Source organism: Oncorhynchus kisutch, linkage group LG29 (genome assembly GCF_002021735.2).
Source record: "Oncorhynchus kisutch isolate 150728-3 linkage group LG29, Okis_V2, whole genome shotgun sequence".
NCBI lineage: Eukaryota > Metazoa > Chordata > Actinopteri > Salmoniformes > Salmonidae > Oncorhynchus > Oncorhynchus kisutch.
Window position 1 is genome coordinate 40,150,407 of NC_034202.2, and position 24,521 is coordinate 40,174,927.

At 43.5% G+C, this 24,521-nt stretch overlaps 1 protein-coding gene across 1 annotated transcript in view; it reads left to right on the top strand.

The window, feature by feature from the left end:
- The first annotated feature begins 16,287 nt into the window (after positions 1–16,287).
- The window catches only part of LOC109873931 (FRAS1-related extracellular matrix protein 2), a 271,004-nt gene continuing 262,770 nt past the window's right edge, over positions 16,288–24,521 (top strand). The window contains 2 exon segments of the mRNA XM_031809088.1: positions 16,288–17,739; positions 20,340–23,868. Coding sequence (XP_031664948.1) covers positions 16,288–17,739; positions 20,340–23,868 — 4,981 coding nt within the window.

The following is a 24,521-nucleotide window of genomic DNA, read 5'->3' on the forward strand; positions in this document are numbered from 1 at the left end:
CTGCTAACCGTTAGCTGTCTTACCGGCTGCTATCTGAATAGACAATCGGACAATTTTTTTAAATTATTATTTTTATTATTATTATTATGTTTTCTTCTTGGGCCTCTATAACTATATCTATTGTTTTTATTTTTGTTGTTGTTGTGTGATTTGGATTAATCCCCTCTACCACACGGAACCCCACTAATCTACTGACGGAACGCAAGAGGTGGCTAACAACAGACCTCCATCCTATGCTAGCTTGCTACCGATGCCCTGGCTAGCTGTCTAAATCACCAACCAACCTCTCCACTCACCGGACCCTTTTGATCACTCGACTAAGCATGCCTCTCCTTAATGTCAATATGTCTTGTCCATTGCTGTTCTGGTTAGTGTTTATTGGCTTATTTCACTGTAGAGCCTCTAGTCCTGCTCACTATACCTTATCCAACCTATTAGTTCCACCACCCACACATGCAATGACATCTCCTGGTTTCAACGATGTTTCTAGAGACAATATCTCTCTCTTCATCACTCAATACCTAGGTTTACCTCCACTGTATTCACATCCTACCATACATTTGTCTGTACATTATACCTTGATGCTATTTTATCGCCCCCAGAAACCTCCTTTTACTCTATGTTCCAGACGTTCTAGATGACCAATTCTCATAGCTTTTAGCCGTACCCTTATTCTACTCCTCCTATGTTCCTCTGGCGATGTAGAGGTGAATCCAGGCCCTGCAGTGCCTAGCTCCACTCCTATTCCCCAGGCGCTCTCTTTTGACGACTTCTGTAACCGTAATAGCCTTGGTTTCATGCATGTTAACATTAGAAGCCTCCTCCCTAAGTTTGTTCTATTCACTGCTTTAGCACACTCTGCCAACCCGGATGTTCTAGCTGTGTCTGAATCCTGGCTTAGGAAGACCACCAAAAACTCAGACATTTTAATTCCAAACTACAACATTTTCAGACAAGATAGAACTGCCAAAGGGGGCGGTGTTGCAATCTACTGCAAAGATAGCCTGCAGAGTTCTGTCCTACTATCCAGGTCTGTACCCAAACAATTTGAACTTCTACTTTTAAAAATCCACCTCTCTAAAAACAAGTCTCTCACCATTGCCGCCTGCTATAGACCACCCTCTGCCCCCAGCTGTGCTCTGGACACCATATGTGAACTGATTGCCCCCCATCTATCTTCAGAGTTCGTGCTGCTAGGCGACCTAAACTGGAACATGCTTAACACCCCAGCCATCCTACAATCTAAACTTGATGCCCTCAATCTCACACAAATTATCAATGAACCTACCAGGTACCTCCCCAAAGCCTTAAACACGGGCACCCTCATAGATATCATCCTAACCAACTTCCCCTCTAAATACACCTCTGCTGTCTTCAACCAAGATCTCAGCGATCACTGCCTCATTGCCTGCATCCGTAATGGGTCAGCGGTCAAACGACCTCCACTCATCACTGTAAAACGCTCCCTGAAACACTTCTGCGAGCAGGCCTTTCTAATCGACCTGGCCGGGGTATCCTGGAAGGATATTGATCTCATCCCGTCAGTAGAGGATGCCTGGATATTTTTTTTAAATGCCTTCCTAACCATCTTAAATAAACATGCCCCATTCAAGAAATTTAGAACCAGGAACAGATATGGCCCTTGGTTCTCCCCAGACCTGACTGCCCTTAACCAACACAAAAACATCCTGTGGCGTTCTGCATTAGCATCGAACAGCCCCCGTGATATGCAGCTGTTCAGGGAAGCTAGAAACCATTATACACAGGCAGTTAGAAAAGCCAAGGCTAGATTTTTCAAGCAGAAATTTGCTTCCTGCAACACTAACTCAAAAAAGTTCTGGGACACTGTAAAGTCCATGGAGAATAAGAACACCTCCTCCCAGCTGCCCACTGCACTGAAGATAGGAAACACTGTCACCACTGATAAATCCACCATAATTGAGAATTTCAATAAGCATTTTTCTACGGCTGGCCATGCTTTCCACCTGGCTACTCCTACCCCGGACAACAGCACTGCACCCCCAACAGCAACTCGCCCAAGCCTTCCCCATTTCTCCTTCTCCCAAATCCATTCAGCTGATGTTCTGAAAGAGCTGCAAAATCTGGACCCCTACAAATCAGCCGGGCTAGACAATCTGGACCCTTTCTTTCTAAAATTATCTGCCGAAATTGTTGCCACCCCTATTACTAGCCTGTTCAACCTCTCTTTCGTGTCGTCTGAGATTCCCAAAGATTGGAAAGCAGCTGCGGTCATCCCCCTCTTCAAAGGGGGGGACACTCTTGACCCAAACTGCTACAGACCTATATCTATCCTACCGTGCCTTTCTAAGGTCTTCGAAAGCCAAGTCAACAAACAGATTACCGACCATTTCGAATCTCACCATACCTTCTCTGCTATGCAATCTGGTTTCAGAGCTGGTCATGGGTGCACCTCAGCCACGCTCAAGGTCCTAAACGATATCTTAACCGCCATCGATAAGAAACATTACTGTGCAGCCGTATTCATTGATCTGGCCAAGGCTTTCGACTCTGTCAATCACCATATCCTCATCGGCAGACTCGACAGCCTTGGTTTCTCAAATGATTGCCTCGCCTGGTTCACCAACTACTTCTCTGATAGAGTTCAGTGTGTCAAATCGGAGGGTCTGCTGTCCGGACCTCTGGCAGTCTCTATGGGGGTGCCACAGGGTTCAATTCTTGGACCGACTCTCTTCTCTGTATACATCAATGAGGTCGCTCTTGCTGCTGGTGAGTCCCTGATCCACCTCTACGCAGACGACACCATTCTGTATACTTCCGGCCCTTCTTTGGACACTGTGTTAACAACCCTCCAGGCAAGCTTCAATGCCATACAACTCTTCTTCCGTGGCCTCCAATTGCTCTTAAATACAAGTAAAACTAAATGCATGCTCTTCAACCGATCGCTACCTGCACCTACCCGCCTGTCCAAAATCACTACTCTGGACGGCTCTGACTTAGAATACGTGGACAACTACAAATACTTAGGTGTCTGGTTAGACTGTAAACTCTCCTTCCAGACCCATATCAAACATCTCCAATCCAAAGTTAAATCTAGAATTGGCTTCCTATTTCGCAACAAAGCATCCTTCACTCATGCTGCCAAACATACCCTTGTAAAACTGACCATCCTACCAATCCTCGACTTTGGCGATGTCATTTACAAAATAGCCTCCAATACCCTACTCAACAAATTGGATGCAGTCTATCACAGTGCAATCCGTTTTATCACCAAAGCCCCATATACTACCCACCATTGCGACCTGTACGCTCTCGTTGGCTGGCCCTCGCTTCATACTCGTCGCCAAACCCACTGGCTCCATGTCATCTACAAGACCCTGCTAGGTAAAGTCCCCCCTTATCTCAGCTCGCTGGTCACCATAGCATCTCCCACCTGTAGCACACGCTCCAGCAGGTATATCTCTCTAGTCACCCCCAAAACCAATTCTTTCTTTGGCCGCCTCTCCTTCCAGTTCTCTGCTGCCAATGACTGGAACGAACTACAAAAATCTCTGAAACTGGAAACACTTATCTCCCTCACTAGCTTTAAGCACCAACTGTCAGAGCAGCTCACAGATTACTGCACCTGTACATAGCCCACCTATAATTTAGCCCAAACAACTACCTCTTTCCCAACTGTATTTCATTTTTATTTATTTATTTATTTTGCTCCTTTGCACCCCATTATTTTTATTTCTACTTTGCACATTCTTCCATTGCAAAACTACCATTCCAGTATTTTACTTGCTATATTGTATTTACTTTGCCATCATGGCCTTTTTTGCCTTTACCTCCCTTCTCACCTCATTTGCTCACATTGTATATAGACTTGTTTATACTGTATTATTGACTGTATGTTTGTTTTTACTCCATGTGTAACTCTGTGTCGTTTTATCTGTCGAACTGCTTTGCTTTATATTGGCCAGGTCGCAATTGTAAATGAGAACTTGTTCTCAACTTGCCTACCTGGTTAAATAAAGGTGTTCTCAACTAGCCTACCTGGTTAAATAAAGGTGTTCTCAACTTGCCTACCTGGTTAAATAAAGGTAAAATAAAAAATAAAATAAAAATGCTGATACTCCCAGGCATCTCTGCTGCATCAGCCACTGACAAGACGTTAACCCTATACCACCTGTGCAAATGTGAATATCCGTTGTCCTAGTCATTAATGGGCAAAATGGGATCCTCTCTCTGCAACACTTCCTCTCTCTGTCTACATGCATAGTTATTATAATTATTTTTACCTTGGCAAGTCAGTTAAGAACCAATTCTTATTTACAATGACAGCCTACAGGCAAACAGTGGGTTAACTGCCTTGTTCAGGGGCAGATTATTATAGATTTTTTTGTCAGTTTGGGGATTTGATCCAGCAACCTTTCAGTTACTGGCCCAACGCTCTAACCACTAGGCTACCTGCCACTCCTGGTACATGTGCACCTGGTACATGTGCACCTGGTACATGTGCAGGTGGTGGCTCACCATTCTGCCGCCGGTAGATCTGTAGGACATCATAAACCAACCCTGGCTCTCACTGAGACATTAACAACGTCCCTGATGAGGAATTCCTGAATGAACAGATGCACACACACAGCCTAGTATCAGTAAGGCAGAATGGGATATTTCTCTACACATCCCACTAAAGGTATTTCTCATATGTATGGTCAAGGTCCACGATTCAAAACCAATTCAAACACAAATACTCACTAATGCTTCCATTAAAAGGATCGGAGTCTTTTTCTAAATTTTCCCCTAACATTACATACCCAAATCTAACTTACTGTAGCTCAGGACCTGAAGCAAAGATATGCATATTCTTGATACCATTTGAAAGGAAACACTTTGAAGTTTGTGGAGAATATAACACATTAGATCTGGTAAAAGATAACGCAAAGAAAAAAACATGCAGTTTTCTTTTTCTTTTTTTTCTTACCATCATCTTTGAAATGCAAAGAGAAAGGCCATAATGTAATATTCCAGCCCAGCTGCAATTTAGATTTTGGCCACTAGATGGGAGCAGTATATGTGCAAAGTTTTAGACTGATCCAATGATCCATTACATTTATGTTCAAAATGTTGTATCAAGACTGCCCAAATGTGCCTGATTGGTTTCTTAAATTGCTTTTCAAGTTCATAACAGTGCACTCTCTGAATGTAGTGTGTGTCGAGAAATACACTTGAATGAGTTAGTGGGTGTTGGTAAACCATAACAGAGAGGTGGAGGGTGTTGGTTTAAACCATAACAGAGAGGTGGGGGTGTTGGTTTAAACCATAACAGAGAGATAGGGGGTGTTGGTTTAAACCATAACAGAGAGGAGAAGGTGTTGGTTTAAACCATAGCAGAGAGTTGGGGGGTGTAAAACATATTTACCACTACATTCTAAACAACTAGTAGAATGGTTAAATGGGCATTATTTAGAGACCCCATCAAAGTTTGAATTGTCATTCAGGGGAGCTAACGTGTCCTTCAGGGGAGCTAACGTGTCATTCAGGGGAGAGATAACGTGTCATTCAGGGGAGAGCAAACGTGTCCTTCAGGGGAGAGCTGTCTCATTCAGGGGAGAGCTGTCTCATTCAGGGGAGAGCTGTCTCATTCAGGGGAGAGCTAACATGTCATTCAGGGGAGAGCTAACGTGTCCTTCAGGGGAGAGCTAGCATGTCATTCAGGGGAGAGCTAGCGTGTCATTCAGGGGAGAGCTAACGTGTCATTCAGGGGAGAGCTGTCTCATTCAGGGGAGAGCTGTCTCATTCAGGGGAGAGCTGTCTCATTCAGGGGAGAGCTGTCTCATTCAGGGGAGAGCTGTCTCATTCAGGGGAGAGCTAACGTGTCATTCAGGGGAGAGCTAACGTGCCATTCAGGGGAGAGCTAACGTGTCATTCAGGAGAGCTAACGTGTCATTCAGGGGAGAGCTGACGTGTCATTCAGGGGAGAGCTAACGTGTCATTCAGGGGAGAGCTGTCTCATTCAGGGGAGAGCTGTCTCATTCAGGGGAGAGCTAACGTGTCATTCAGGGGAGAGCTAACGTGTCATTTAGGGGAGAGCTAACGTGTCATTCAGGGGAGAGCTAACGTGTCATTCAGGGGAGAGCTAGCATGTCATTCAGGGGAGAGCTAGCATGTCATTCAGGGGAGAGCTAACGTGTCATTCAGGGGAGAGCTAGCGTGTCATTCAGGGGAGAGCTAACGTGTCATTCAGGGGAGAGCTGTCTCATTCAGGGGAGAGCTGTCTCATTCAGGGGAGAGCTGTCTCATTCAGGGGAGAGCTAACGTGTCATTCAGGGGAGAGCTGTCTCATTCAGGGGAGAGCTGTCTCATTCAGGGGAGAGCTGTCTCATTCAGGGGAGAGCTGTCTCATTCAGGGGAGAGCTGTCTCATTCAGGGGAGCTAACGTGTCATTCAGGGGAGAGCTGTCTCATTCAGGGGAGAGCTGACTCATTCAGGGGAGAGCTGTCTCATTCAGGGGATAGCTGTCTCATTCAGGGGAGCTAACGTGTCATTCAGGGGAGAGCTGTCTCATTCAGGGGAGAGCTGTCTCATTCAGGGGAGAGCTGTCTCATTCAGGGGAGAGCTGTCTCATTCAGGGGAGCTAACGTGTCATTCAGGGGAGAGCTAACGTGTCATTCAGGGGAGAGCTGACTTCTCATTCAGGGGAGAGCTGACTTCTCATTCAAGGGAGCTGAGCCTCCCCTGGCTCCCCCGTAATTCACATCCTGCCTAGGCCTTAATGTTACGTTAAACCTAGACCTAATTTTAACCTGAAATGTTGGCTTGTTTGGCTTGGCCAAAAAGAGAATCAATGAGGGAGTTTTTGTCCCAAATGACACTCCATTTCCTATGTCCACGCCTGATGTGGCCTATAAAGTATGAGTTTCAGGCTACTGTATTACGGTAAAACTAGGCCCTCAAAATAGGCCTCATGAAATATGTATTATATTGGCCAACCCGGACAGGAAGATCACGTTAGTGACTCAACCCACTCAGGTGACTCATCCCCTCCTAGGGACGGCATGGAGGAGCACTAGATGGCCTGTGACCCCCTGTAATAGGGTCAGAGGAAGAGAATCCCAGTGGAGAGAGGGGAGCCGGCCAGGCAGAAACAGCAAGGGCGGTTAATTTAAGTACCTTTCCGTTCACCTTCGCACCCCTGGGCTAGACTATACTCAATCATAGGACCTACTGAAGAGGTGAGTCTTCATTAAAGACTTAAAGGTCAAGATCGAGTCTGCGAGACCGAGTCTGAGTCGAGACCGTCTCTGACATGGGTAGGCAGACCATTCCATAAAAATGGAGCTCTATAGGAGAAAGCCCTCTCTCCAGCTGTTTGGCAGGACCAAATCGGAGAGATAGGTGGGAAGCAAGACCATGTAATGCTTTGTAGGTTAGCAGTAAAACCTTTAAAATAAATCCTCATCCCTTGCCTTAACAGGAAACCAGTGTAGAGAGCCTAGCACTGGAGTAACATGATCACATGTTGGGGTTCTAGTCAATATTCTATAGAGGTTGAGGGTTTGATGGGAAATAGACAGAGAGATTATTAGAGACAGAGACTGGGAAAATGCACTCGTCTCTTATTCTGTATTTCTCTGAGAGGCTTCATCTCTCCTTTGTTCTTCCTCTGCTCTCTCTATCTATCTCCCTCTCTCTCTCTCTCTCTCTCTCTCTATCTCTACCTCTCTCTCTCTCTCTCTATCTCTCTCTCTCTCTCTCTCTCTCTCTCTCTCTCTCTATCTATCTCCCTCTCTTTGTCCTCTCTGTCTCTCTTTCTTTCTTTCTTTCTTTCTTTCTTTCTTTCTTTCTTTCTTTCTTTCTTTCTTTCTTTCCTTCTTTCTTTCTTTCTTTCTCTCTCTCTTTCTTTCTCTCTTTCTCTCTCTCTCTCTCTCTCTCTCTCTCTCTCTCTTTCTTTCTTTCTTTCTTTCTCTCTCTTTCTTTCTATCTGTTTCTTTCTCTCTCTTTCTTTCTCTCTTTCTCTCTCTCTCTATCTATCTCCCTCTCTTTGTCCTCTCTGTCTCTCTCTCTTTCTTCCTTTCTTTCTTTATTTCTTTCTTTCTTTCTCTCTCTCTCTCTCTCTTTCTTTCTCTCTCTCTCTCTCTCTCTCTCTCTCTCTCTCTCTCTCTCTTTCTTTCTTTCTCTCTCTTTCTTTCTTTCTTTCTCTCTCTCTTTTTCTTTCTCTCTCTTTCTTTCTATCTGTTTCTTTCTTTCTCTCTCTTTCTTTCTCTCTTTCTCTCTCTCTCTCAATTCAATTCAATTGAATTGACAACATACAAAGTGAATATATTAAGTGAAAAACAACAAAATTGAACAGTAAACATTACACATACAGAAGTTTCAAAACAATAAAGACATTACAAATGTCATATTATATATATACAATGTTTTAACAATGTACAAATGGTTAAAGGACACAAGATAAAATAAATAAGCATAAATATGGGTTATATTTACAATGGTGTTTGTTCTTCACTGGTTGCCCTTTTCTCGTGGCAACAGGTCACAAATCTTGCTGCTGTGATGGCACACTGTGGAATTTCACCCAGTAGATATGGGAGTTTTTCAAAATTGGATTTGTTTTCGAATTCTTTGTGGATCTGTGTAATCTGAGGGAAATATGTCTCTCTAATATGGTCATACATTGGGCAAGAGTTTAGGAAGTGCAGCTCAGTTTCCACCTCATTTTGTGGGCAGTGAGCACATAGCCTGTCCTCTCTTGAGAGCCATGTCTGCCTACGGCGGCCTTTCTCAATAGCAAGGTTATGCTCACTGAGTCTGTACATAGTCAAAGCTTTCCTTAATTTTGGATCAGTCACAGTGGTCAGGTATTCTGCCGCTGTGTACTCTCTGTGTAGGGCCAAATAGCATTCTAGTTTGCTCTTTTTTTTTGTTAATTCTTTCCAATGTGTCAAGTAATTATCTTTTTGTTTTCTCATGATTTGGTTGGGTCTAATTGTGCTGTTGTCCTGGGGCTCTGTAGGGTGTGTTTGTGTTTGTGAACAGAGCCCCAGGACCAGCTTGCTTAGGGGACTCTTCTCCAGGTTCATCTCTCTGTAGGTGATGGCTTTGTTATGGAAGGTTTGGGAATCACTTCCTTTTAGGTGGTTGTAGAATTTAACGGCTCTTTTCTGGATTTTGATAATTAGTGGGTATCGGCCTAATTCTGCTCTGCATGCATTATTTGGTGCTCTACGTTGTACATGGAGGATATTTTTGCAGAATTCTGCGTGCAGAGTCTCAATTTGGTGTTTGTCCCATTTTGTGAAGTCTTGGTTGGTGAGCGGACCCCAGACCTCACAACCATAAAGGGCAATGGGCTCTATGACTGATTCAAGTATTTTTAGCCAAATCCTAATTATGTTGAAATTTATGTTCCTTTTGATGGCATAGAATGCCCTTCTTGCCTTGTCTCTCAGATCGTTCACAGCTTTGTGGAGGTTACCTGTGGCGCTGATGTTTAGGCCAAGGTATGTATAGTTTGTGTTCTCTCTCTCTCTCTCTCTCTCTCTCTCTCTCTCTCTCTCTCTCTCTCTCTCTCTCTGTCCTTTCCCCAGTCTCACCGCCTTCCTATCACTGAAGGTCAAACATGTTTTCGTTATACTACACGCATTTGGACAGAGAAATCATCAACATGTATAATTTATTTTAACAGGGAGCCGTGTTAAGGGAGCATCTTACAATTACACTACAAAATGACCCATTGGAAATACACCAGAAAATGAAACATACAAAAAGAGAATAAAGTATTTAAAATAAAAGATGACAGAAAAATAATCACATTTCCCAGCAAAGAGGTTGTCAATCAACATGCTGACTGTTGCACAAATAAAAACACACACAAGTGTACACGCGTGTGAAAGCTATGACAGCCAATAACAGGGAGAAGTCAGTGCTGCTGTCGTGTCCCCTGAAAATAACAGGGCAGAACTGGAGGTCCCTCTAATCAGATAGACATTACTTTGGAGCCTGACCACTGAACTGAACGTCCTCTGTCTGTCCGGCTGTGTGTCCGTCAAGCATCTCAGTTTAAGACTTTATTGAGGCAGCTTCCCAGACACAGAAATATAACTTCATGGAAAATCTCAGTACTATAACATAGACTGAGTGTTCCAAAACATTTTTAAAAACACTGCTCTTTCCATGACATGAACTAAGGTGAATCCAGGTGAAAGCTATGATCCCTTATTGATGTCACTTGTTAAATTCATTTCAAATCGGTGTAGATGAAGGGGAAGAGACAGGATAAAGAAGGATTTTTAAGCCTTGGGACATGGATTCTGTATGTGTGCCATTCAAAGGGTTTATGGGCAAGACACAAGATTTAAGTGCCTTTGAACAGGGTATGGTAGTAAGTGCCAGGTGCACAGTTTTGTGTCAAGAACTCCACTGTTGCTGAGTTTTTCACGCTCAACAGTTTCTCGTGTATATCAAGAATGGTCCTTCAACAAAAGGACATCCAAGCCAACTTGACACAAATGTGGGAAGCATTGGAGTCTACATGGGCCAGCATCCCTGTGGAACGCGTTCGACACCTTGTCGAAACACACTGTCTACCAACTGTGAAACAGAGCCCTCAATCTCATTATTAAAATGACCTTTATTTTACCTGGAAGATTCTGGAAGTTTTCGTCTTCTTTACATTCACACAGTCACAACCAGTCTCATCAGTCACATCCCTGCTGGTTTACACAACACTAGAGGGAGCTCCATACCACCTCTTAATCCATACTTCACTCAATGAAACTAACGACGACCAGAATAATTGGAGATGAAAAGTGTATAGCCTAGGCTCAGGTCTACTGTATATGCCTTGGGTGAAGAAGACACGACAGGTTTCCTTTAACCCTCTGGTACAAATTTAATCGACTGGATTTCATAGAATTGACCCGAAACTAGTCTAGGTCTACACATTATCCTCATAAATGGACTGTCAGAACCAGCCTCTTTAGTATTTCTATTAGGATCCCCAATTAGCTGCTGCCAAGGCAACGGCTACTCTTCCTTGGGTCCAAACAGGAAACAACCCACAACAAATAAAATACATAATATTCCTAATGCAATACATGATACAATACAAAATTCAATACATAATACAATATATACTACAATACATTATACAATACATAATACAATACATAATACAATATATACTACAATACATAATACAATACATTATACAATACATTATACAATATATTATACAATATATTATACAATATATTATACAATATATTATACAATATATTATACAATATATTATACAATACAAAATGCAATACATAATACAATATATACTACAATACATAATACAATATATACTACAATACATAATACAATACATTATACAATACATAATACAATACATTATACAATACATAATACAATACATTATACAATACATTATACAATATATTATACAATATATTATACAATATATTATACAATATATTATACAATACATAATACTATATATACTACAATACATAATACAATACATAATACAATGCATAATGCAACACATAGCAACACAGAATACAATACATAATACAATGCATAATGCAACACATAGCAATACAGAATACAATACTAAATGTATAAAATGTTAGTGTCTCTTCACAGTCCCCGTTGTGCTGTAAGGTGTTCTTTAATCTGGTTTTTGAATCTGTTTTTATTGCTATTGTGAGTTACAGTACCTGGGGTGGCAGAGAGTTCCATTAAGTCATGGCTCTATTTAACACTGTGCGTTTCCCAGCCTCTGTTCTGGACCTTGAGACTGTGAAGAGACCTCTGGCTGTCTGTCTCTTGTGTTGTACCCTCTGTTCTGGACCTTGAGACTGTGAAGAGACCTCTGGCTGTCTGTCTCTTGTGTTGTACCCTCTGTTCTGGACCTTGGGACTGTGAAGAGACCTCTGGCTGCATGTCTCCTGTGTTGTACTGGTGAGGTGTCCAATCTGTGTGCCAACTATTTGAACAGACAGCTGGGTACCTTTCACCCATCAACACCTCAACACAAAGACCAATAGTGATGCAGTCAATCCCTCCTCCACTTTGAGCCAGGAGAGATTGATATGCATACTACTGGGCAGTAGTCCAGCTGAGACTAAACTAGGGCCTGTAGGACCTGCCTGGTTCATTTAGAGTAGCTCCTTATCATGGACAGACCTCTTCCCATTTTAGCAACCAGTGAGTATGTATATATATATATATTTTATAGCTTTAAGCACCAGCTCTCAGAGCAGCTCACAGATCACTGCACCTGTACATAGCCCATCTGTAAATAGCCCATCCAACTATCTCATCCCCATACTGTTATTTATTTGATTTATTTTGCTCCTTTGCACCTCAGTATCTCTACTTGCACACTCATCTTCTGCACATCTATCACTCCGGTGTTTACTTGCTGTATTGTAATTATTTAGCCACCACGGCATATTCATTGCCCTAACCTCCCTTATCCTACCTCATTTGCACACACTGTATATAGACTTTTTCTATTGTATTATTGAATGTATATTTGTGATTCCATGTGTAACTCTGTGTTGTTGTTTGTGTCGCACTGCTTTGCTTTATCTTTGCCAGGTCGCAGTTGTAAATGAGAACTTGTTCTCAACTTGGCTACCTGGTTAATTTAATATAGGTAAAATAAAATCATATTTTGACCATGACAGCTTGTCTTACACCAATAAGTTTAGTCTCCGCGACCTTCTCAATTGCCACATTATTCAATAATAGATCTAACACCATAGTAAACTCCAAACTCATCATTAAGCTCGAGACCCTGGATCTGGACACCGCCCTATGCAACTCGGTCCTTGACTTTCTGACGGGCCACCCCTAGGTGGTGAGGGTAGGAAACAACATCTCCACCCGCTGATCCTCAACACTGGGGCCTCACAAGGGCACGTTCTCAGTCCTCTCCTGTACTCCCTGTTCACCCATGACTGCGTGGCCATGCATGCCTCCAACTCAATCATCAAGTTTGCAGACAACACTACAGTGGTGGGCTTGATTACCAACTACGATGAGACGGCCCACAGGAAGGAGGTGAGGGCCCTCGGAATGTGGTGTCAGGAAAAAACCTCACACTCAACGTCAACAAAACAAAGGAGATGATCGTACACTTTAGGAAACAGCAGAGGGAGCACCCCCCTATCCACATCGATGGGACAGTAATGGAGGAGGTGGAAAGTTTTATGTTCCTCTGTGTACACATCACGGGCAAACTGAAATGGTCCACCCACACAGACAGCGTGTTGAAGAAGGCGCAATAGCGCCTCTTCAACATCTGGAGGCTGAAGAAATTTGGCTTGTCACCAAAAACGCTCAAAAACTTTCACAGATGCACAATCGAGAGCATCCTGTCGGGCTGTATCACCGCCTGGTACGGCAACTGCTCCACCCACAACTGTAAGGCTCTCCAGAGGGTAGTGAGGTCTGCACAACGCATCACCGGGGGCAAACTACCTACCCTCCAGGATACCTACACCACCCGATGTCACAGGAAGGCCATAAACATCATCAAGGACAACAACCACCCGAGCCACTGCCTGTTCACCCCGCTATCATCCAGAAGGCGAGGTCAGTACAGGTGCATCAAAGCTGGGACCGAGAGTCTGAAAAACAGCTTCTAAGGCCATCAGACTGTTAAACAGCCATTACTAACTCAGAGAGGCTGTTGCATACATACTTTAATTACTTTAAAACATGTATCACTAGTCACTTTAAACAATGGCACTTTATATAATGTTTACATACCCTACATTACTCATCTCAAATGTATATACGGTACTCTATACCGTCTACTGCATCTTGCCTATGCTCATCCATATATTTATATGTACATTATCTTATTCATTCCTTCACACTTGTGTGTGTATACGATAGTTGTTGTGAAATTGTTAGATTATTACTGCACGGTCGGAACTAGAAGCACAAGATATTACTGCACGGTCGGAACTAGAAGCACAAGCATTTCACTACCCTCGCATTAACATCTGCTAACCATGTGTATGTGACCAATAACATTTGATTTGATTTGATTTAGATGAGGTTAAGGGTTTAGTGAGTGTCTAATATCTTGAGATATTTTGAACCTGCCTATTGCAAGTTACCGATTCTAAAGCTGACCGAAGCTATATGTTAAAACCTGTTAAGGTATAGGGGGCAGCATTTTCACTTTTGGATAAATAGCGTGCCCAATTTCAACTTCCTGCTACTCATGCCAGGAATATATGATATGCATATGATTAGTAGGTGTGGATAGAAAACACTCTGAAGTTTCTAAAACTGGTTCAATCATGTCTGTGACTATAACAGAACTTATGTAGCAGCCAAAACCGACAACTAACTGTTCAGATTTGTTTTATTTTTTTGCCTCTGAACGTTCCCTCAGATGTCTTTGCCAAGGGATAGGAACCATTTTACAGTTCCTACGACTTCCACTGGATGTCACCAGTCTTTGGAATTTGGTTGAAGTTAATCATTTGTGCAACGAAGAAGAAGCACATACTGGAACAAGGTTACACTGTTGAGAGTTGCGCAGACGAAAAAAGGAGCATGGTTTGTTTACTTGCTGTATTGAACACAGATTGCCCCGTCTACAATTTGATCGATTATTAACATTTAAATATACCTAAAGTTGTATTACAAAACTAGTTTGAAATATTTTGGCAAAGTTTATAAGCAACTTTTGAAATGTTTTGTAGTGACGTTGTGTTTTGGGAAGCTGTTTTTTTCCGGATCAAACGCGCTTTATAAATGGACATTTTGGGTATACATGGACGTAATTAATCGAAAAAAAAAGGAACAATTGTGATGTTTATGGGACATATTGGAGTGCCAACAAAAGAAGCTTGTCAAAGGTAGTGCATGTTTTATATTTTATTTCAGCGTTTTGTGTAGCGCCTGCAGGTTTGAAATATGCTACCCTCTTTATTGACATTGTGCTATCCTCAGATATTAGCTTCTTAATGCTTTCACCGAAAAGCCTTTCAAATGTTGTTGGCTGGATTCACAATGAGTGTAGCTTTAATTTAGTATCTTACATGTGTGATTTAATGAATGTTTGATTTTATATCATTATTTGAATTTGCCGCGCTGCATTTTCCCAGTTTTTTTCCCCCAAGTGATACGCAAGCGTCCCCTATACCATAAGAAGTTAAGGGCGTCAGTTATTTATTTTACTGTTGCAGCCGACCTGTATACGGTTGAGTCGTCAGCGTACATAGACACGCAGGCTTTATTCAAGGTCAGTGGAAGGTCATTAGTAAAAATAGAAAACAGTAATGGCCCTAGCCGGCTGCCCTGCGGTACATCACACTCAACTGAACTTGCATTACAGAGGCTTTCATTAAAGAAAACCCTCTGTGTTCTATTAGCTAGGTAACTCTCAATCTATGATAAGGCAGAGGATGTAAATCCATAACACTTAATGTTTTTTTTTCTTCAGTAAATAAAATGTTCAATCAATGTTATCAAATGCTGCAATGAACAAACATCTCCCAGAAAGGTTCTTATTATCAATTTCTTTCAGCCAATCATCAGTCATCTGTGTCAGTGCCGAGCATGTTGAGTGCCCTTCCAAGCCTATTGCAATCTGTAGGCTATGTAGGCCTACAGTCATCAACAACCCCAACCATGTTAGAACATTGAAATGGGACATTTTTGAAAACCCATGTTGGTCTATTTGCATACCACTTATTTCCTTAATTCACACTATTTTTCTAGTGTCCTCCTCTCTTCTGGGTGTCATCTCTGTCTATTCACAGGGTCTTTTCTATCCAGGCTTCTTGGGAAGTCCTTACCCCATTGAAGTTGAAATAAAAAATGGTTAATAAGGTAAGGGTTAAGGTTAGGTTGAGGGTTAGGGTTAGGTAAGGGTTATGATTACTGTTAAGTTTAGGGTAAGAATAGGGGTTAAGATTTTAAGGTTTTAGGGTATGGACGTCCCAAGGATCCCGCATAGCAATAACCATATTCACAGTCTCCCTCGCGCATTCCTTCCTCACAATCATCCAATAGCCTGTGGATGTGGGCGGGAGCTCTCTCACACTGGTCCCCAAGTGCCTGAAGTTAAAACTGTGCGCGCAAATGTCTCATTGAGAATGCCGCTCTGTCACATTGACGCATGTATGGAATTTCACTCAGTCTCATTCATTTTTCTGTCTCCCCCTCTTCTGTAACGGATTTGAACTGTAGGATAGGATAACAACAACGGACCGGACACTTCTCCAAAACATACCGTTTAAAAGCGTTTGTGTTGGATTATATCCACTGACTCCCACTATGCTACTATTTTATAGATTGATCCTCCTTGCCGCGTCGCTGTCGGGTAGCGGCGTGGCACAGCTCACAGATAGCTACGGATTATCTTTCCCGTTGAGGTCAGAACTGTCTGAGGATGCGATACTGGTGGCAAATAACGGAATACGCGTGCCTTTCGGGAGATCCGTTTTCATTGATCCTGTCAATGATTTGGTGATTCAAACGCAACCGGGGGACCGGTGCAGTATCACCGTTCTGGATAACCAGCCGCTTTCCCAGAGACCCGGGCAACTGTCTCCCAAAAAGTTTCCGTGTGATTTCGGTCCCAACGACGTCACATACTCCCACTTCGGCTCGAGGAGCCTGGCTAAAGACAGAGTGAGGCTACAGCTCAGGTATGATACTCAAACCGAAACCGTTATCATCCCATTCATGACGGAGGTAGAAGTGGTTTTTACGCAACTGGAGGTCCTCACCAAAAACATGCCGCTGACCGTTGCTAAATTGAACGGCGTTAGTAATGCCATTGATAAAACGATTTTGGAATTCACTTATGACAGAAACTCTCAAAAATGCAAGGTGAATTCTTTAGCGAGTGGTAGCGCTCTCCCCAAGTACGGAAGACTTGTAGATGATGGACTCACTAAAATTATGGACTGTGACGAATTCATTCAATCTGACATCCGTTACAAGCACACGTTTGTTCACAAATCCCCCAACAGAGACTATGTGCCCATGGTTGTTGAACTATGTGATAAAGAGGGAAACAAAGTAAACGAGGAGTATTTCCAACTGATGATCCATATCAAGGAGGGAGTGGCGAACACTCCTCCTAAACCCAGCTTCATGGCAATGCTGATGATGGAGGTGAGTCAGTTTGTGATGACAGCTCTGACCACTGACATGCTGGCTGCGGAGGACCTGGAGTCGAACCCTGATGAACTTATCTTCAACATCACCTCCCCCCTCTCTTATGAGGATGGTTATATAGTTAGCACGGATGACAGGAACCTACCCATCACCTCGTTTTACCAGAGTGACCTACGGGACCTGAAAATAGCCTACAAGCCCCCCTCCCTGGACTCAGACATGGAGAGGATCTTTCAGATAGAGTTTGAGGTGGTGGATCCGGACGTGGCTGTCTCGGACCCCTTTGCGTTCATGATTGTGGTGAAGCCGATTAACTCTCTGGCGCCGGTCGTGACGCTGAACACGGGTCAGCTGCTTTACGAAGGTCAGTCCCGCCCCCTTTTCTCTACCCACAACCTGGAGATTAGTGACGAGGACGACCTGGACAGCGTTACGGTAACCGTTGTTGACGGGCTCCGCCACGGCGACCTCACAGTCCTGGGGTTGCGCAGGAAGTACTTCACGGCTGCCGACCTGAATACGGGTGTGGTCATCTATCAACATGATGGCAGCGACACGTACAGTGACAACATCGTCTTCAGAATGACAGATGGAAAGAACCAGGTATATATCTTATTTATGAAAATGTTTAATTGTATCAAATAATTCAGCATTCATTGCTATTGATACCATGTAATGTTACCTTATTGAGAAAATTAAAAGAACAGAATAGCCTGCATGTCACACCCTGACCATAGTTTGCTTTGTATGTTTCTATGTTTTGTTTGGTCAGGGTGTGATCTGAGTGGGCATTCTATGTTGTGTGTCTAGTTTGTCTGTTTCTGTGTTTGGCCTGATATGGTTCTCAATCAGAGGCAGGTGTTAGTCATTGTGTCTGATTGGGAACCATATTTAGGTAGCCTGTTTGGTGTTGGGTTTTGTGGGTGATTGTTTCCTGTGTTAGTGTTTGTGCCACACGGGACTGTTTTCGGGTTTTCACGTTGTTGTTTTGATTGTTATGTCAAGTTCAGTTTTCTAATTAAAAAACCATGGACAACTACCGCGCTGCATTTTGGTCCGCCTCTCCTTCGACACAAGAAAACCGTTACACTGCATAAGTCTCCTATCTTTCATGAACAACTCAGTGGCCTTGTGGTTAGAGCGTACTCCTTCAGATTGGAAGGTTTGGGGGTAGATCCCTGGCTGAGTGCTAATGAAAAGTTGAAAAATCTAATCAAATGTTATATGTCACATCCGCCGAATACAACAATGCTTACTTACAAGTCCTTAACCAACAATGCAGTTTTATGAAAATAGAGTTTAGAAAAGATTTACTAAATAGAAAAAATAATAAATCATTTATTTTTTAAAAGTAACAATAAAATTGAAAAAATTATAAATCATTTATTTTTTTAAAGTAACAATAAAATATCAATAGCGAGGATACAGTTGAAGTCGGAAATTTACATACAGTTAGGTTGGAGTCATTAAAACTCATTTTTCAACCACTCCACAAATTTCTTGTTAACAAACTATAGTTTTGGCAAGTCGGTTAGGACATCTACAGTGCCTTGCGAAAGTATTCGGCCCCCTTGAACTTTGCGACCTTTTGCCACATTTCAGGCTTCAAACATAAAGGTATAAAACTGTATTTTTTTGTGAAGAATCAACAACAAGTGGGACACTATCATGAAGTGGAATGACATTTATTGGATATTTCAAACTTTTTTAACAAATCAAAAACTGAAAAATTGGGCATGCAAAATTATTCAAACAAATCAAACATTTATTGTCGAACTGGGATTTCTGGGAGTGCATTCTGATGAAGATCATCAAAGGTAAGTGAATATTTATAATGCTATTTCTGACATTGTTGACTCCACAACATGGCAGATATCTGTATGGCTTGTTTTGTTGTCTGAGCGCTGTACGCAGATTATTGCATGGTGTGCTTTTTCGGTAAAGCTTTTTTGAAATCTGACACAGCGGTTGTATTAAGGAGAAGTTTATCTAAAGTTCCATGCATAAGAGTTGTATCTTTTATCAATGTTTATTATGAGTATTTCTGTAAATTGATGTGGCTCTCTGCAAAATCACTGGATATTTGGAATCAAAACAATACTGAACGTAATGCGCCAATGTAAACTGAGATTTTTGGATATAATTATGAACTTTATCGAACAAAACATACATGTATTGTGTAACATGAAGTCCTATGAGTGTCATCTGATGAAAATCATCAAAGGTTAGTGATTAATTTGATCTCTATTTCTGCTTTTTGAGACTCCTCCCTTTGGCTGGAAAAATGGCTGTGTTTTTCTGTGACTAGGTGCTAACCTATCAAAATCGTTTGGTGTGCTTTCGTCGTAAAGCCTTTTTGAAATCGGACACTGTGGCTGGATTAACAACAAGTTTATCTTTAAAATGGTGTAAAATACTTGTATGTTTCAGGAATTTGTATTATGAGATTTCTGTTGTTGTGAATTTGGCGCCCTGCACTTTCACTGGCTGTTCTAAGCCATAAGAAGTTTTAAGGACAACAAAGTCAAGGTATTGGAGTGGCCATTACAAAGCCCTAACCTCAATCCTATAGAAAATTATTTGTGGGCAGAACTGAAAAAGCGTGTTCAAGCAAGGAGGCCAACAAAATTCACCCAACTTATTGGGAAGCTTGTGGATGGCTACCCGAAACGTTTGACCCAAGTTAAACAATTTAAAGGCAATGCTACCAAATACTAATTGAGTGTATGTAAACTTCTGACCCACTGGGAATGGCTTGCAATCAAGGTCTTGCTCCGGAAAGCGTAACCACACAGTCGTCCGGAACAGCTGGTGCTCTCATGCATGCTTCAGTGTTGCTTGCCTCAAAGCGAGCATAAAAGGCATTTAGCCCATTTGGAAGGCTCGCGTCCCAATACTTCTCTGCTTGGCACTGTGATAGACTAGCGTACTCTCATGGGGATGTACATGTACATTAAGCTTCCTCATGCTACAGAAACAGGAGGTAGGCTGTGGGACATTCTGGCTTGAACAAGGCTTTACCACCTTAATGACCACACTAATTTGTGTTCTTTTCATTCCTACTTTATCATTCCAGCACCTACGTTTTTAAGTATGTTGTGGTGTCGCTGTTGTTAGTAAGAGGGGGATCCAGTGCATTGTGTATTTCTATGGACCTTATTGAAATAAACCTCTCTCTCTCTCTCTCTCTCTCTCTCTCTCAGGTGGAGTTCCTGTTTCCCTTGACGATTGTTCCCACGGATGACGAGCCTCCCATCATCAACATCAACACTGGTCTTGTGCTCTTCAAGAACCAGATTATGGCTATCTCTCCTCTGATGCTCAGCGCCGCTGACATCGACTCAGAAGATTCCACGATCAAATTCATGATCGAGCCCCCATTCTCAACCATCGGGGGGTTGCTGCTGAGGCAGTCCGACGCCCCAGAGGACCCCGAGTCATGGAAGTTCAATGCTGAGGATGAGGTGTATGAGAAGGAGGTGACAGAGTGGCTGCAGAAAGACATCACAGATGGGAAGGTGTTCTATAAACACACCGGACCACATAACACTGACACAGTCATAGACCAGTTTGTGTTCAAAGTTCATGACGACAATGACCCGCCTAACGAATCGGGCGAGAGCACGTTCACCATCAGGGTTCTACCCATCGACGACCTTCCCCCTGAGCTTTTTCCCGGTACCACGCTCCAAGTGACTGTTCAGGAGTACCAGCTGACTCATTTCGGTAAGAACATGCTTCTCTACACTGATCTAGACTCTGAGGAGCACGACCTGAAATACACAGTGATCCAGCCGCCAACAGACACAGACGAGAACAGCCCGGTGGTGTTCGGGTCCATTGTTCTGACTGAGAGCCCCGACACTGAGGTCAACGAGTTCACACAGGCTCAGGTCAACCACCACAAGATATCCTACAGTCCTCCAGACCAGGAGCTGGGCATCACGGCTCACGTCCTCCAGTTCCGGTTCTCTGTCGAAGACACGGCCGGGAATAGCGTCGAGGGGGCTTTCAGGATTTTCCTGCAGCCAGTTGACAACAAACCACCACAGATCACTAACACTGGCTTTTCTGTGTTTGAGCAAGGCATGCATGTGATATCCAGTGCTGAGTTGGACACATCAGACCCAGACACAGACAGTAAACAGATATCGTTTACCCTCAGCCAGCCTCCGCTGCACGGTCAAGTCCAGCATGCCTTCTCAGACCTACCCAAAGGGGGAGCTTTTTTCCTAGAGGACATCTCGGACAGGAAGGTCATATACGTCCAAAACGGCGACGAGACAGTGAGCGACGTGTTCCAACTCGACGTCAGCGATGGGATCCATGTTGTCACGGTTAAAGTCAGAGTCGTCGTGAAGCCCGTTGACGACGAGACGCCGGCCGTCAGTTTACCAGCCGGGACGGTCGGTTCACATATGGACGTCCTAGAGAATGGAGCTATGGAGATCACTACGAGTGTCCTCCAGGGGTGGGACGAGGACACCGACGACCTCCAGCTGACCTTCATCATCGAGAAAGCGCCCGTGTTTGGTGTCATCCTGGTTGCCGGGGCACATGCCGTGAAGTTCACCCAAGTCGACATCATCAACGGTTTAGTGGTGTATGTCCACACCGGCGGAGAGATTGGGCTGACGTCCATCATGGACAGCTTCAACCTCACCCTAACTGACATGTCAGATGATTGGTCAGTGGGCGGGAACACGGTCAACGGTGTCCACGTCCGTGTCACAATCATCCCCGTTGACAACCAGGCCCCTGAGGTAACCGTGGGTGACCAGTTCATCGTTGTCGAAGGAGAGAAGTATGCCATCGGAACACAGTATTTAAAGGCCGAAGACAAAGACACAACCAGTGATGATATTCTCTGCACCATCATCGTCCAGCCCACGTCTGGTTATGTGGAGAATATCTCCCCAGCTCCTGGATCAGAGAGTTCACGGTCAGGGACGGCAGTCAGCGCCTTCTACATCAGAGACATCACAGAAGGACATGTATATTATGTTCAGAGTATCCACAAGGGGTTAGAACCCGTAGAGGACAGGTTCACATTTAGATGCTCCGACGGTATCAACTTATCAAAAAGGCATTTCTTCCCTATTGTGATTATTCCGGCTAATGATGAAAAGCCAGAGATTTACTTGAGGGAGATAGTTGTGATGGAGGGGATGAATATAGTCATAGACACTCATCTCCTGAACGGAGCAGACACTGATATCCCAGCAGAGGAGCTGACTTTCATCATCTCCAAACTGCCCAAACACGGCTTTATCCTCAATCAGCTAGCCACAGGCTCAGTCCCAGTCATAAACTTCACCTTAGAGCAGATTAGGGAAGCTTCCAGTTTCATCTACGAACATGACGACTCTGAGACCACCGAGGACAGCTTTGACGTCATTCTAACAGACGGGAAATATTCAGTAGAGAGAACCGCGATGGTTATGATCATCGGCCTCGACGACGAGATGCCGAGAATGCTGGTTAATGTCGGTCTGGAGGTGGAAGTAGGTGAGGCGAAAGAGATCAACAACAAGGTCCTCAAAGCCACCGATCTAGACTCGGACGATGGAGCGTTGACGTATGTGATCCGCTTCGGTCCTGTTCAGGGTGTTCTTCAGAGGAAAACCCCATCTGGTTCTCTGGAGAACATCATGTTAGGCATGAATTTCACACAGAGGGATGTGGACAAAAGGTTGATCGTTTACACACACAATGGTCAGGAAGGCATCTGTGACCTGGTCAAGTTTGACGTCACCGACGGCATGAACCCTCTGATCGATCGTTACTTCTACATCACCATCAGCAGCATCGACATGGTCTTCCCAGACGTGGTCAGCAAGGGAGTCTCTCTGAAGGAAGGCGGTAGAGTAACATTGACCACAGATCTTCTCAGTACTAGCGATCTCGACAGTCCAGATGAACGTTTGGTGTTCACCATCACCAGAGCTCCAGTTAGAGGACACCTGGAGTGTAGTGATACACCATGGATCCCCATCGTGTCATTCACCCAACTCCAGCTGGCTGGCAGTAAAGTCTACTACATCCATACCTCGGACGACGAAGTCAAGATGGACAGTTTTGAGTTTGAGGTAACCGACGGTTACAACCCGGTTTTCCGTACTTTCCGAGTCGCTGTCGTGGAAGTGGATAACAAGAAACCAGTTTTAACGTTTCACAGACTCGTGGTCACCGAGGGGCAGAGTAAACTCCTCACGCCAATCGAGCTGACCGCAGAGGACCAGGACACAGCTGACCTGTTGTTGAAGTTCACCGTCACCCAACCACCAGCGCACGGAAAACTCCTCTATAACCACACCTCACCTGTCACCATCTTCACCAAGCAAGACCTCAGCGAGAACCTCATCAGCTACAAACATGATGGCACCGAGACCTCAGAAGATTCCTTCTCATTTACTATGACCGACGGGATGCACACTGACTTCTACGTGTTCTCCGACACGGTGTTCGAGACACGGCGCCCACAGACAATGAATATCACGGTGGTGGCCATAGATAACAGTGTCCCTCAGCTGGTGGTGAATAAGGGCGCCCCGTCACTGAGGATCCTGTCCACGGGGCACCTGGGGTTCCTCGTGACCTCCACGGTTCTACGGGCGTTAGACAGGGACAGCGTTCCGGCTTCCTTAGCGTTCCACGTCACCACGGAACCCAAGCATGGTTACCTCATCAATCTGGGCAAAGGGAACGACTCCATCGACACCTTCAGTCAAGGTAAGACACCAGCCAATCGGTATTATTGATTATTGATTGTTTGATCGATTGATTGCTTCGGGTATATGATTTCTTATCACTTAGTTATGTTGATTGATTGATAGATTAATTGATAGATTAATTGATAGATTAATTGATTGATTGATATATTAATTTATTGATAGATTCATTGATTGATTGATATATTGATTGATTGACAAATATATTGATTGATATGTTGATTGATATATAGATTCATTGATTGATTGATTGACAGATACAATCATTGATAGCATATTAAAATCTATATTTAAAATGTACAACTGGTATTATTGGTAAGTCTTTGTCTTGAAAAGTCAGAATAATAACGATAATGGAACAATCACAGCTAAGCATTCACACATATATTTACACATTCCCTCTGTTCATAATTACTAGATAATGACTTAACCACCCAATGCATTACAAAGATTTTATTTAGATCAGGATAATTATTAATCTAACTGGCAAGTACTGGCTGGGGAATTGAAATGTTAATCTATGGGGGAGGGAGGTATTAGCTGCAATTTAGATGTTAATTACAGCCTTGCTCTTCAGAGTGTGATTAACAGGGGAAAATAGTGGCTGCGGTTGTATGTTAACTGCGAACCCTGGTCTCCGCTCATCTGGCAATC